General features: G+C 35.6%; 1 protein-coding gene across 3 annotated transcripts in view; it reads right to left on the reverse strand.

Moving 5' to 3' along the window:
• Window positions 1–15,919, reverse strand: part of RFX7 (regulatory factor X7) — a 127,161-nt gene that overhangs the window by 7,838 nt on the left and 103,404 nt on the right. For all 3 annotated transcript variants that reach the window (XM_046653954.1, XM_046653952.1, XM_046653953.1), the window contains exons 6-8: window positions 4,976–5,092; window positions 3,574–3,658; window positions 2,725–2,932 (exon numbers count right to left, since the gene is read on the reverse strand). In XM_046653954.1, coding sequence (XP_046509910.1) covers window positions 2,725–2,932; window positions 3,574–3,658; window positions 4,976–5,092 — 410 coding nt within the window. The remainder of the gene's footprint in view (window positions 1–2,724; window positions 2,933–3,573; window positions 3,659–4,975; window positions 5,093–15,919) is intronic.

Here is a 15,919-nt window from a genome sequence, read left to right on the forward strand (position 1 = left end):
AACGAAACACTGGGCCGCCTGCAGCGGAGCGCGCGAACTTAACCACTCGGCCACGGGGCCAGCCCCAAAAACCTAGCAAATTTTAACTCACAGTTTCTTTATAAAGCGTAAGTATTAGACTTCCAATTTATAAACATTTGTCAATATGGTTTTAATTGACACTTTAAAATATGGTTCAACTCAGGTGACTGTTTCAGTTAAATCAACAATAACAGACGAAGATTTTGAAAAGAGTAGCTATGTCATGAATATGCAGAAGTTAGGATAAATAAATGCAAAGAAAGCATGTTTTATATTTTATCAGTAGATGTCAGAAATTTCCCTCCCCACCTTCTCTAATTAGAAATTCAAGCATTTTCACGATTTTAATACTCAGCCCACAAGGGGCACTCCATAAATATTTGCGGAAACCATCCATATATTAGAAAAAATTTGTATGGGGAAAACAAATCTTTAATTCTACCAGAAATTCATGAAAATAGATAAAACTATTTTAACTGCTACTACACAATTATTCCAGTACGACCTAGGAGAAATTAAGCAGTTTCTTGATAACACTGAGGTTAAGATATTTTGAAAAAGTGTCACTAAGCAAACTCTTTAAAGCAGTAGGAGGATCAACACTGAGAAAAAGGAATAAAATAAGCAAGAGATAAATGTCAATTTAAGAAAAATTGATTATGTAATACAATTAATTTTTTTAAAAGCTCATTTCACATTTAAGGTGTGGCACTGAGATCATCAGAAAATAAGCCTGGTCGGTAAAACCAGTGGACAGAGGAAAGGGGAGGACATCACCACGCTGCTGGCACACCTTGCCCTACCTTTCCCCAGCCCAGTTTCTGCTTTTCATGTTCCGTTAAGAACAATAACTTGGGGAGTGGGAGACGGGAAGGAGAAAAGGAAGTGACTGTAAACTCTCTCCCACACACTCACTCCTCAATAATCCCTCATTTTTGGAGCCCCTATTTATCATTATTTTTTTCTCTTCAAACGCAGCTCGAATTGCACTGCTCCCTCCTGGCCCCCAGCCTCAGCTCTGGCTTCTCGGCACCTGCACCCCGAGAGCCTCTGCCAGTGGCTCAAAGCTTGGCTGTTACCCCGCCTGCCAGGGTTTCTGGACGGGAATGAGTTCCAAGCAGCTGACTTACAAAAGAACATTTGTAACACAACCTGTTCTTAATATGGAGACTATATTTATAAAAAACCAAATTCACTTCAAAGGATGAAGATTAATCACTACCAAAGGTATTCAAAAAAATGTGGTACTGGCTGAGAACAAAATTTCAAGAGATTCTAAAAATGTTTGAGTAATGATACAATTGTTAGAGCCCCCAAGCTGACTACTTTCAAAAAGGGAAAAGACTTGTCTATATATGTAATTTTTAGTATTTTTGTTTAAAAAAACACACCTTTCTTTACACTTATGCCTCAAGGGGGCTTTGGAGACAGACAAATCAGGATTCAAATTCTGGTCCCACTACTTATCTGCCCATGACAAAACACTTAACCTCCCTGAGAGGCTGTTTCCTGATCTGTAAAATGGGAATAAATATCATGTATCTTCCAGGACTGCCAGGGGAATAAATGAGGTAACATGTGTGAGCTATCTAGCTCGATAAGGCTGCCCCAGCACTCCCCTGCTTCTGAGTAAGTGTTAAGGGAACAGATTTAGGTCATACAGTTTACATCCAAACAGAAAAAATTATGAGGAGGCTCTTGTTAGAGATTATTTTTCTGCAGTGGGTCCTCAACTGACCATAAAATGAGAGGACAGAACAATCCCACAAACACACCACAAATGCTTAAAGCTTCTGATGAATATAAACTAAAAGAAAAAGGATTCCTTATTAAAACGATGAAGTTAAGACCCCCACAAAAAGTGAAGTTATTTAAGAGACCATAATTCTGGCTGTCATAAATCTATTGCAGATTTAAAAACATTTACATTTAACAATCAGAAGAATTATCTCTGGAAAACAAGTTTCATGTTAATAAGTTTTTCATAGAAATTGTAATTTCCTACAGTAATAACATAATTTATTCACTCTTTTTTAGGTTTATAAGGTATGACTGAAATAAGACATTTAAAAAATTTCATCAGAACAGATACTTTACACAGCTACTAATTTAGGGGTCATTTATTCCAACAATACTGTCAATTCTAAAATTCCTATTTGAATGAAAATACTCATTTGAATGCATATATGCATATAAAAAAATCACTCACTATTTTATAGTAATGCTTCATATAGTTCATTTTTTGTGAGACTAAAGCACCTTTCACATGTCCAAAGATCATTTTATTTATAAGCATTAGTTTCTGAGAAAGCAGTCTAGCAAATAATTTTAAAACGCAGTCTTACTTTTACCTCTAATATTTAGTTTATTAATTTAGATACACATATGTACTTAAAAGTACATATGAATGTATCTTTAAATTTTAAATAGCAATGAAAAAATTAAGCAAACATCAGCTGGGAGACCTTAAAAGTTTCATATTTTGGCAAAGCAACATACAAAAAGCTTTAAGCTTTATAATGAAAGGACTACTATTACTATTTTTGTTGGCTCAAAAAACCCATCTGAATTTAGTGTTAAATGAAGTAAGAGTGAATTCATACAAATACTGAAAAGACAAGTTCTCTGGCTAAACTCTTCTTTTGCTATCAACTCTACATAAAGTAATGCCCTGTCAGCTTTAGCTTGTGAATAGTTTTGTACCTGGTGGTGCTGCTGCCATCACAGTTAGAGCTGCCATCGACTTGGTACCTATACAGTGACTTGTTATGAGGAAGCGGGCTAATTCCAAGACTGTGTCAAATGGCTGGCTTAACACTTTCTGGGCCCACTCACACACAAGGCGGCAAGCAGAAGAGATAACTTCCTCGTCAATATTTTGAAGCTGCCCAGAAGGTTCAGCTCCTTCCAACTAAACAAAGGAAAAAGGAAAAGTTAATTTTTAAGAGACAGTTCATAGAAATTAAATAGAAGCAATTCAAGATACGTACTCTTAATTAGAAGATACAATCTAAATCTGCTGGGTCTAAGTAGTATGAAGTGACGTATGGCATGCATATAAGAGCATTGCAAATAAGGTGTCTTTGCCTATAGCCACTGGTGCGCAGCCATCAGCAGCATTGTGAATGTAACATTTAAATGGTTGTTAAACATATATGAAGACTAACAGATCTTTTGAATCTTTCTAAAAGCTTTTCTAACATCAAAAAAACCAAACTATGCTACTAGCCATATTTGCTCTTCTGAAAATATTCATACTAAACATATTACCCTACAACTTAAAATTTCCTCTTGACAATATAAATCATGGATATATCTACAAATCAGTAACTTTAGATACATCTTTGTTCTCTGAAATTTCACGAGCCATGTTGATATAAGTCATATACCCTAACATTTTTCAGTCACTGTTGAATTTTTGGGCTCATTTATTTTGTAAAAGACACCGTTCCTGGTCCCTGGTTTTATCCAAATGAGACTATGCAGTATGCATTTCAATGCTGATATTAAGGTATAATTCTATATATTAAAAAGAAAAGGCAAAATTCTTACCCCATCTCCAGTTTTGTGAAAGTCAAGATTGGGCAGTGTTGGCATATGGACAAAAGCTTTTTTTCTTAGTCCACTGTAGCAATATGTAATAAATGGTTAAGGTCTAAAGTACCCTAAATTAAATAAACTGCTTATATAGTTAGTTATATGAAATGAGAATAAAATCAGCATAAGATGACATCTACTTTCTGAGTTCTTCAGTAAGAGAAACCTTAACATTAGAAACTCAGGACACTTTTACTCTTTTGAAACTGGAACAGTCCTTGTAGAACGTTACTGTCTTAAATGAAACAAAATGATTTTCATCTGTTATAAATTTTACAAATAAATGTTCCTAATAAGCTGTGCCAGCCACCAGTAACAAACAGGTCAAAAGGAAAGGAATATCCAGATGGAAACCTGGCACAGAGAAGGGAAACTTTAGCCCAGGGCACTGGGACAAAAACAACTCTTAAGAGTGTCACAAGGGCTTTAACCTTTTCACTTCTCTTTTTCCACTGAAACACACAGGATTATCGCCTGTAACATGCCAAAGACACATCAAGACATTTCTTTTTGTACTCAGGAAACAAGTCTAGGTCATGCAACAAGTGGCTCAAAAACACCTGGATCCATTTTAGAAAAGCAGCCTTTCCCCCTTCCCCTCATTTCCTCCAGAGTAGTGAATTTTTATGCTTTGAAAAATGCCAAGAGCTAATAAGCAGAGAGAAATGATGTATTTCTAATATGACAGAGAGACCCTCTATTTTACAATCTTATTTCAAGATTAGGAAGAACTTTAATAAATTCTTAAGTTTAATTTTAATTTTTTTTTTTACTTCTGTTTGCTCCTAAGTATTGCTCCATCACAAGAGGGACCATTTCTATGCTGTGGCTTTAATTTTAATAGAGGCTTTAAATGGTTGGCTGAAAAACACTTTAAAGAGAACACTTATCGTCCAGTACAAGTTCCACAGAAATTTTTTTGAATATTCTATCTTTTGCCAAGGAGATCCCTATTTTTCTAAATTAGAGGAAGTAAAGAAGATAATCTAACATCTTTCTCCATTTTTATTGATACAACTTACAATTGCTGTACTGTGGCATGCCTCAATAATTCTTATTGTTAAAGAAAAGGACATCAGACCATAAGAACACATTACAGAGACAGCATAAGGTGAAATCTATCACAATCCTTATAATAACTACTGTTTGTTATTTCTCTTGCAGTTTGATAAATAGCTGGGAAAATAACATTTGCAATTATTCTACTAAGTCCTTTTGAGTTGTTTCTATTTGTTAATTTAAATTTATTTCTCAATAAATGTAGTTGAACTGCAAGCGCTGGTTGAAGTACCACAGCAGATGTTCTGTAATAAGCACCCTTACAGAGATTACTAAAAACCACTCTGGGAAAGGATATTTAGATTTGCCTCTCGTGCCCAGACGACGTGCCTTCATGTTTGGAAAGACATTTTTCATGATCTTTCCAAAGTCAGCAGCACTTAATGGATGGTAACCAAGATTGTCACAATAGCTCCTGAAAAAGAAGGAGGGACCAATTTAGAGAGCAACAGAACTCAGACTTACACAGCACAGTGCTATTTCAATACAATTTGAGCCCTTTGAGAAAATGAAAAAACACATCTTCAAGTCATTCACCACAATTCTCACTGATAAATGATTATTTTTTGGGGACTAACTCAGGTTTAGCTAGCTTGTTTCATCCTCAGGGCATACCGTACCACTGCTTTCAACAGCATTCAAGAAACTTGCAGTAAGAGATATTGGCAGTACAAAGTTTTCCAACTACAATCCAACCCTCCACTCTGCAATGAGTACATCCAGCTCAATCAGTAGGGCTCTAAGTTTCCACATATGTATCAAGCTCACATCCTGGGATAATTTCCAGTATAAACATTATGTATGTCAGACATTAGAGACAAAACCACAACATGGTTTAAAACAGAAACATGATACATTAGAAGTAAAAGGGACCTTGGGGATCATCTATGCCAACACTCTCATTTTACCAATAAGGGAAAAAATGAAGGCATAGAGAGAGGTCCTGAAGGTCCAGTGTTCTCTCCTCACCCCCCTGACCCCTATTATTGCTAGGAAAAAAGTACTCTGTAAGGCAGTAGCTTCAAGAGGGACAAGGGAAACAAGCCAAGTCTTAACGACTATTGGACTCAGCTATTCTGTTTTTCTCCAGGGCTGCCAGCTGTAGGTAAAAGGCCAATCCCTCCACTACAAGAAGCAGCAGGCCAAGGCCACATCTCGTTCTGGCTGCCAAGGCCTTCCTCATAACTTTTGGCCTTTGGGAGAACCACTACCTGAGACATACTAAAGAGGAAGTCAGAGGCATTCCAAAGTAATTCAATCAGATCTCTCCACCTCACCACCCCCATTTCTGAATCAATCAGAGCAGCTTCTTGATGAAAAAGTCATGCGGTGCACAGCCAACAAAGAGATTTAGGATGAAGAAAGAAAGGAAAACAACAGAAAGGCCTGATGGGCAGGGTACGGTGATAACCAGGACTTGAGTTCTTGCAGACTGCTGAATATCTTGGCAACATTCCTGAAGCAACCTGAACTCAAGAAGGCAAACTGGGAGAGACTCAAGAGGAGGGAGGGATCCCTGGAGCCTTACCAGAGAGAAAAGGGGTAGGTCTGGAGACCATGGTCTTTTTCTTGCTTGTGTCCTCCCTATCCCCACACCAAACCGCACATACCTCTGTGGGGAGTGGGGGAGAGGGACTGCCCAGTAAACACATTCCCAACAGTGCTGAAGAGCAGGGAAAAGGCAAAGGAGCTAAAACGTATTGAGAATTCCCTCTAGAGGAAGTACTAGATTAGATACATCATATTTAAATTGAGACTAAACGTGATACTTTGAGTGGCTCAGGGGTCAAGGTTTAAGGTACAAAGTGAAGGGATGATTTTTTGGGCGCTGACAATTTAAATGAATTGCATCAAATAATAACCATTTCAGTAATGGGTTAAATCAGTCATCTCTACGGTTTAAACAAGCACAGAAAGAAAATGTGAATGAGGCTCTTTTGCACCTCAGGAACTTGACACGTGTTTCCTCTCCATGGAACATTATTACTTTTCTTATCCTTCAAGTCCTAGCTTAAATGTTATGATTTCGAAAGGGTCTCTTCTGCCTCCCCTGTCTAAAATAGTGCTCTCCTGCCACACCCTCACCATATTCCGCATCAGTGTACTCTGTTTCTTTTCTTCTCATGACTTACAGTTATGTAACAGCCAATTTACTTGTTGTCTCCTCCATTAGACTGTAAGTTCAACCAGGGCGGTGACCACATCTATCTGATTCACCAATGTAGTCGCAGCACCAGGAACAAGATTTAAGAGTTACACTGTTTACCTGTTACATTAAGCCTTAATATGACATTAAGTATGTCATACTTAAAATGACCAAACCCATTAAAGAAACACATAAAAAGGTTAAAAAAAAAAGTAAAAAAGAAACTACTGGCCACTGCTTCCCATGACAGCAATGGCAGATGGGCCTAAAAAAACTAAAACCAAATAAAGAAAAGCAGGGCAATGAGTCTAATGAGAGATATAACATCCATTCTAGCCTCCCTCTGTGACTTAGGTCTTGGTGGTTTTTTCAGTATATTAGTATACCAAAATTTTTTACTTTGGCAGAAGAGGTAGGTGAAAGGTTGGCAAAGTTAAGAATCAAGATGATCAATGCAAAATTTGCTTGTCAAATAGAACTACTCCTGAGTGTGATTTCAGAAGGTGACCATCTGATTTCATCTGGTTTTTGACTATTATTTATTCCACTAAAAAAAAGAAGTTCACCTTTTGGAAGAATTAATTTTTTTTACAATGACCTTATCTTTAAAATACTCTTCAGTGGATAAATATAAAAAGTATCTTGTACACATATAAACAGCTTAAATTATTCCTCCTCAATCAAACAGTAGGTAATATTAAGAATAAAACTGCTTATGATTCAAAATTCTATACTTTGACATCTTACATGTCAAAGAGAAAATAAAGAGACCTCAATTTAAAAGCAATGATAACAGTACTGAAACAGGTCCTCAATTTTTTTAATTTTGTGAAATCTTAGAACTGGAAATGAGTTTAGAAGTTGTATAGTTCAGCTTCCTGCCAGATGTGGAAATGGCCCTACTCTTAAATGATGGGTTACCTCAATGTGAACACTTCCCCTTATGGGGAGGGCTCTATATCGTGAGGCAGCAGTGGTCCTCATTTTCAAAGAAAGAGAATTTCATTATTAGAGTCCCTTCCTCATTGGGAAGATCTAGATATTCAATGACTCTGTCTTAATCTAATTAGGTAAATATTTATAGGCTATCTACTCGTAATTTTGAAACCAGTGCTATACAATAAGCCATAGGTCATTCCAGGCCATGTGGAGATCCTGGTTGGTTACATTTCGGTTTCCTGCTTCATAACTTTAACTGCAGGTTGATCAAGCAAAATATGGTGTCAGTTAACACTTAACTCAGTGTCAGATTATATTTATGCAAGACACAAAAAAGGGAAGGAATAGAGAATGTTCTATTCACAGGATAACTAACACTCTAATGCCATTCTTAAAATGAGACCTTTTTTTTTGTTGCAATGTTTTTTTAAAAGTATGCTTTTAAGACTTTGAAATTAAGCCTAAAATTCAACATGACCATCAACACATTGTTCAAAATTGTTGGCAGCAAGTCAATCTTTAATGTTTATTCATACCATTTACAAATTAACTGCGTAAGTTAAAGGTAAACATTATTTAAAGGTACAAAAATATAAACAAAAAACCCATAAAAGACCAGTGGCAAAATATAGTCATAGGATACCTAACCATACCTGGACATTCTTTGAGTGTTTTGTATGTGTTACAACATTTAATCCTCCCAACACTTTGAGGCAGGTATTTATATTACACACGCTTTTTAGATGAGGAACTTGCGAAGAGAGAGGTGAATCTGGAAAGGATTTGGTCATCCAGCCTAACCTACTCATCTTGCCGATGAGAAACTTTTATTGCTAATTAGTGACTGTAAGCAAACTGAATGCTTGGAAAGCAACCAAAATTATATTATTAAAAATTTTTCCAATATTTAGAAAGAGAAGAATTTACTAAGAATTATTCATTTTCTATTAAAAGCCCTTTTCTTACCAAGACTCACACTAGTATTTTGGAGGGCCTTAACATTCAAGTATTACAGACGACAATAAAAAATATGGGAATTTAGGAAGGTTCCGAAGACATGTAGAATTACATTCCCTTAAAAGTATTAATCAAACAATACATTTGCCAGATGATCGGCAAGATAAATGAGGTAAAAGTAATATGGTCAAATTAGCTAATTTGCTTGAGCTTGGAAAATGAAACAGTTGCTGAAATCCTCCAATACTTTTAAGGTGCAATTAGGTCCTAAGACTCTGCAGAGAAATTCTTTGAAGGTACCTGACTTTGATCATAATGGATTTGACTTTTCCTATTGTTCCATGTTTTGGGCAGGACAATGATACACAGCTGAGTCTGAGGCACGGGGCTAGGTCCACTGGGCTCTGGCATTTGACAGGACTACTCAGAGAACACTGTGGAAGTGCACAGTGTAAGGTATGTGATGGCTTGGTGTCCCAGTGGACAGCACAGCTGGAGAAGCACTGCATTCGGCTGTTGGTTAGTTATCGTGTCTTCTAGTCTAGCCCTGGAGAGCACTTTAGAGTTGGCAGCAGTACTATTAAGCCAAGCTTAGACAGGACAAATATCACCTTTGAAATTCAAGTGACAAATCGTATTTTTGTAGTAACTACATAATAATATGTCTGAAAGATTACTTTGCTTGAAGTCAACAAAATTAAAGAAGAGTTAAATTATCATGTATATATAAACAAATGATCATGCACGACCTTATTAACCAGGTCTTTCCTTCCACCTTGCTTTTCCTTTTTCATGGGATTATTAACTAAAATGATTTTAACTAATAATTCCATGAGAAAGATTCAGTCATGGTGAGTCAAGATTAACATGTCAAGGATCTTATCCTGAAGTTTATAAATTACTAATAAAAGAACATAAACTTTAAGGGTAGTCATCTGATAAACCCTCAATATTTTAAAAAGAAATCTGTGTCCTTAACTATTTAACTATAGTAAAAAGTAAATATTTCTATTTTTATTATGTCTTAAGAAAGTCTTGATTCCTCACTATTGCCTAAGAAAAAGCCATTTAAAATGACTATTCCTTTGGTCAGTTTGTATTTTTTTTTTAAATAAACACTACATACATAAAGGATATATATATCTCTCAAACTCTGGATATAGTGCAAACTTTATTGGTACACTTACCTTCAATTTTGGATGGTCTCAGTTCTTTGTTTTAAATTAACCTCACATAAAATGTTCAGATTACATGAATAAATATAGTAACTGCCTATAGATTAAGAATGAACAAAAACACTGAAGCAGTGGGCCTCGACCCAATGAATCCCTGATTAACCATCTCTTCCCTGAACTTCCACCCAAATCCAATTTAACTATACTAACAGTTTCAAACATTTCTGAAATCAGTTTAGTAAAAGGATAAATTTGACAGGAACGAGGTTGTCTATGTTAAAACAACAACAAACTCCACCATCATCTGTGTAATCATACCATTTTGTAGATGAGGATACTAAGGAACAGAGAGGTAAAGATGATTTGCAAGGATAGTTAACTAATGAGTGATTCTTTATATTACTGATGAGCCAAGCAGAGTTTTACACATTGGGTATTCAACACATATTTGCTGACTGGTGGCACTGCAATCAATATTTTCAAAAGGTTCCTTCTGAAGAATACTGATCAGTCCCCAATTTGATTTGCTGCATAAAATCTCAAATCAATAAATACATATAGGATGGCATTCTTCTAGAAACTACATCAGGAGAAAATGATGAGTGAGATATATTTACCTGCCTTTAATTATTATACAGAAGAGAGAAAAATGGACAAAGACTTAAATAGGCTCTTCACAAAGAGGATATCCAATTGGCCCAAAGAACATACAAAAAGGCACACAACTTTATTAGTCATCAAGAAAGTGCAAATTAAAACTCAAATGGAAAATAACCTAATTACCATACATAGTAGAATGGACAAAGAAATTGCGGTATGTATTCATAAACAGAATACTAAACAGCAATTAGAATGAGTGAACCAAGACTACACAAAACAAAATGCATGAATCTTTCAAACATATGTTGAGTAAAAAAGAACCTAGATACAAAATTATTTTATAATTTCATTCATATAATCTTCAAAAACAAGCAAAGCTAACGTGTGGTGTTAGAAGCAGGGATAGCAGCTCCTCTTGGCAGAGTTGGGGTGATGGTGGTGGGCAGTGTAGTGACTAGAAAAGGACACAAGGGGCCTTCTGGGATGATGGCGATGCTCAGTTCTTGATCTGGATACTAGGAATATAAGTGTACTTACTTTGTGAAAATTTACCAAGTTGTACACTTAAAATTTGTGCATTTTCCTGTGTGTATGTTACACCTCAAAAAAAGTTACATAAAGTACTGTAAATAAAAAAGTCCTGTAAATAAAATGCTATGACAGAGGTACAAATGAGCTGCCATATGATCACAGAGATGGAAGCAATTTTAACTTAGATAAGGGTATAACGGTGTATGCAGAAAGTATATTTAAACTGGGCCTTGGAAAACAAGCAGATTTAATCAGACGGGTGTTGTAGGGGAGGGGGCTGAGGTAGATCTATTGCATGTGGAGGAGAGTGTGTGAACAAAAACTGAGAAGAGCAGGGTGCGTTTGTGCAATCTCAAGAAGTTCAAAATAGCTAAGGTGTAGGATGAATGGTGAGAACAAGGAAAGAGGGAGAAGAAAGGTTTATACAGGATAAGGTTCATACCAGGTAAGGTGAAATGTTGGACTGTGGAAGAGTTTGAATAATAATAACTGCTGCCACATATTGAGGGCTAACTATGTACCAGGGACTATGGTAACACTTTTTGTATGTAGTTTTAAACCTTAATAAAAACAGTATGATATTTTTACATTCTACAAAGGGATAGAAAACAAACCGACACTAAACATAACTGACATTAAACGTGACTTGCCTATGGCTACAAACCTCAGTACATCTCTAAATGAGGACTCAAACTTAGACATGGTTAGTTACAAAGTCCAATTTTTCTCTACTATATTATTCTGCTTTCCTCTGAAAAATACAAGGTTTTGGACTTCATTCTGTAACAATGGGAAATACCAAATACAATCTGGAAGGAGTCTTTTTCATAACTTTTAAAGAAAGTCTTAAAGAGGTTTTCATTTTTCAGGCTAAACAGTTTTTATTTCTTATGATTAAAATGGTTATTCCATTTGCTGGATCATTTCAATGAACTTTTCAATGAAGTGAGGCAGTTAGAACTACACATAACATTTCTGGTCCTTTAAAAATTTACAGCTTTCAATTTTATAGTTTTGGTGACATCCATGAAAACTGTATAGTAAGGACCACTGAAACAACAAGGGAATTAAAATGGTTCGCTAGAAAACATCTATTTAACACAAAAGAAGTCAGTAATGGGAAAATTCAGAAACAAAAAATAGACATAAGACAAACAGAAAAAAGGAGCAAAATGACAAATGTAAATCCTATCTTATCAGTGATTACATTAAATGTAAATGGATTAAACTCCCCCAATTAAAAGGCAGGAATAGGCAGAATGGATTTAGAATAAAATATGATCAAACGATATAGGTCATCTATATAGTACATATATATTTTAGATTCAAAGACACAAATAGGTAGAGAGTAAAAGTTGGGAAAAAGATATAGCATGCCAAAAGTAACAGAAAGAGAAATGGAGTGCCTATACTAACATCAGAGAAAAAGACTTAAAGACAAAAATTGTCACTAGCGACAAAGACAGACATTATTTCAGGAAAAAAGAGTCAATCCACCAAGAAGATATAACACCAATAACCTATACTGCACCTAACAACAGAGATCCAAAATACATAAAATGAAAATGGACAGAATTGAAGGGAGAAATAGATAATTCAACAATAATAATTGGAGATTTCATTACTTCTCTTTCAACAATGAGTAGAACTAAGCAGAACATAAACAAGGAAACAGAATACATAAACAACAGTATAAACCAACTAGACCCAACAGACACCTATAGAACACTCATATCTATTGAACATACGACGATAGATCATATGTTGGGTTATAAAACAAGTCTCAATACATTTAAAAGGAATGAAATAACACGAAGTATTTTCTCCAACTATAATGGAATGGAATTAGAAATGAGTAACTGAAGGAAATGAGAAATTCACAAATATGTGGAAATTATAAATGGGTCAAAGAAGAATTCACAAGAGAAATTAGAAAACATGTTAAGATGAATAAAAATGAAAGCACAACATACCAAAACTTACGTGCTTGTAGGGAAATTAATGGCTGCATGTGCCTATATTAAAAAGGAAGAGGGCCCACCCTGTGGCCTGGTGGTTGAGTTCAACATGCTCTGCTGTGGTGGCCTGGGTTCAGTTCCTGAGTGTGGACCTGTATCAGTTGTTGGTGGCCATGCTGTGGCAGTGACCCACATACAAACTAGAGGAAGACTGGCAAGGCTATTAGGTCAGGGAGAATCTTCCTTGAGCAAAAAGAGGAAGATTGGCAAATGTTCCTCAGCAAAAAAAAAAAAGGAAGAAAATTCTCAAATGGATAACCTAATTTTCCACGTGAAGAAACTAGAAAAGAGGAAACCAAACCTAAAGCAGGCAAAAGAGGGGAAATAATAAGAATTAGAGTGGAAATAAATAAAACAGGATCTAGAAAAAAATTAACAGACCCAAAAGTTGATTCTTTCAAAAGATCAACAAAACCGACAAATCTTTAGCTAAACTGACCAAGATAAAAAAAGAGAGAAGACTCAAATGACTAAAATTAGGAATAAAAGAGGGAATAGTACTACTAACCTTTTAGAAATAAAAAGGACTGTAAGAGAATACTATGAAAAGCTAAATACCAACAAATTGGATAATCTACATGAAATAGACAAATTCCTAGAAAGACACAAACCACTGAAATGGACTAAAAAAGAAACAAGATGATCTGACCTATAAAAAGAGATCAATTTAGTAAATTAAAAAGTACCCACAGGAGGCAGCCTGGTAGCGCAGCGGTTAAATTCGCAAGTTCCACTTCGGCGGCCCGGGGTTTGCCGGTTTGGATCCCGGGTGCGGACCTACGCACCACTTGTCAAGCCATGCTGTGGCAGGTGTCTCACATTAAAGTAGAGGAAGATGGGGATAGATGCTAGCTCAGGGCCAATCTTTCTCAAAAAAAAAACTACCCACAAAGAAAAGCTCAGGCCTAGATGACTTCACTGGTAAATTCTATCAGTTATAAACTCTCTCACAAAAATAGAAGAGGGAATACTTCTAAACTTATTCTGTAAGGCCAACATTCCCTGATTCCAAAAACAGACAAAACGTATCACAAGAAAGAAAAATAGAGATCAATATCCCTTATGAATATAAAAGCACAAATCCTTAAAAAGACTAGCAAACTGAATCTATCAGCATATACAAAGGATTATTCACCATGACCAAGTGTCATTTATTCTAGGAATACAAGATGGGTTCAATATACAAAAATCAATCAATAATGTAATACACCACGTTAAATGCATAAGGAAAAAAATCTGACAACGATCATCTTAGTAGATGCAGAAAAGGCATTCGACAAACTTCAACATCCAACAATCTGGTAACAGAATGCAAGTTCCTCAATCTGATAAAGGTAATCTATGGAAAACCCACAGTTAACATCATACTTAACAGTGAAACAATGAAAGCATCCCCCTTCAAACTGGGCAAAAGACAAGGATGTCTGCTTTCACCATTTCTATTCAACATGGTACAGAAGATTCCAACCAAGGCAATTAGGCAAGAAAATGAAATAAAAGCCAGATTAAAGAGGAGAGGTAAAACTATCTCTATTTTCAGATGACAAGATACTATATATAGAAAATCCCAAGGAATGCACTAAAAAACTATCATTAGGGCAAAACCTAGTTCAGCAATGTTGCAAGATTCAAGATCAATATATAAAAATCAGTCATGTCTATAAACTAACAAAAGTAAAATTAAGAAAGTAACTCCATTTACAATATCATAAAAAAAAGAACCCTAGGAATAAACTTAAGAAAAGAAGTACAAGATGTATACATGAAGACTACAAAACATCCTTGAAAAAAGCTAAAGATCTATGTAAATGGAAATATGTCCCATGTTCATGCATTGGAAGAAGTAATATTGTTAAGATGGCAATACTCCCGAATTGATCTACAGATGGAATGCAGTCTTTATGAAAATTTCAACTACGTTCCTTACAGACACTGACAAGCTGATGCTAAAATGCATATGGAAATTCAAGGGACCCAGAAAAGTCAAACTAATCTTGAAAAAGAATGAATTCAAAAGACTCACACTTCCCAATTTCAAAACTTACTACAAGGCTAAATTAATCCGACAGTGTAATACTAGCATAAAGAAAGATACATAGAACAATGGAACAGAATTTAGAGTCCAGAAGTAAGCCCACACATCTATGGTCAATTAATTTTCCACAAGAGTGCAAAGACCATTCAATGGAGGAAGAAATAAAGTCTTTTCAACAAATGATGGTGGGACAATTGGATATCCATGTGCAAAAGAATGAATTTGGGTACCTACCTCACACCGTGTATAAAAATTAACTCAAAATGCAAAGAACTAAATGTATGAGCTAAAACTATAAAACTCTTAGAAGGAACACAGTGTAAATCTGCATGACCTTTGAATTAGGCAACTGTTTCTTAGATGTGATACCTAAAAGCACAAGAAATCAAAGAAAAAATAAAATAGATTTCAACAAAATTAAAAACTTTTGGGGCTGGACCTGTGGCTGTGCGGTTAAGTTCGCGCACTCTGCTTCAGTAGCCCAGGGTTTTGCTGGTTTGGATCCTGGGCACAGACCTAGCACTGCTCATCAAGCCACACTTAGACGGCATCCCACATGCCACAACTAGAAGGACCCACAACTAAAATAAACAACTATGTACTGAGGGGCTTTGAGGAGGAGAAGGAAAAATAAATAAATAAATAAATAAAAAGATCGGCAATAGATGTTAGCTCAGGTGCCAATCTTTAAAAAAAAAAAAAACCAAAAACTTTTATCAGAGGACACTGTCAAAAAGAAACAGCCCACAGAGTGGGAGAAATATTTGCAAATCATAACATATCAAATAAGGATCTAGTGCCCTAAATATATATATAATAGAACATTTATGACAATAAAAAG

Source organism: Equus quagga, chromosome 2 (assembly GCF_021613505.1).
Source record: "Equus quagga isolate Etosha38 chromosome 2, UCLA_HA_Equagga_1.0, whole genome shotgun sequence".
Lineage (NCBI taxonomy): Eukaryota > Metazoa > Chordata > Mammalia > Perissodactyla > Equidae > Equus > Equus quagga.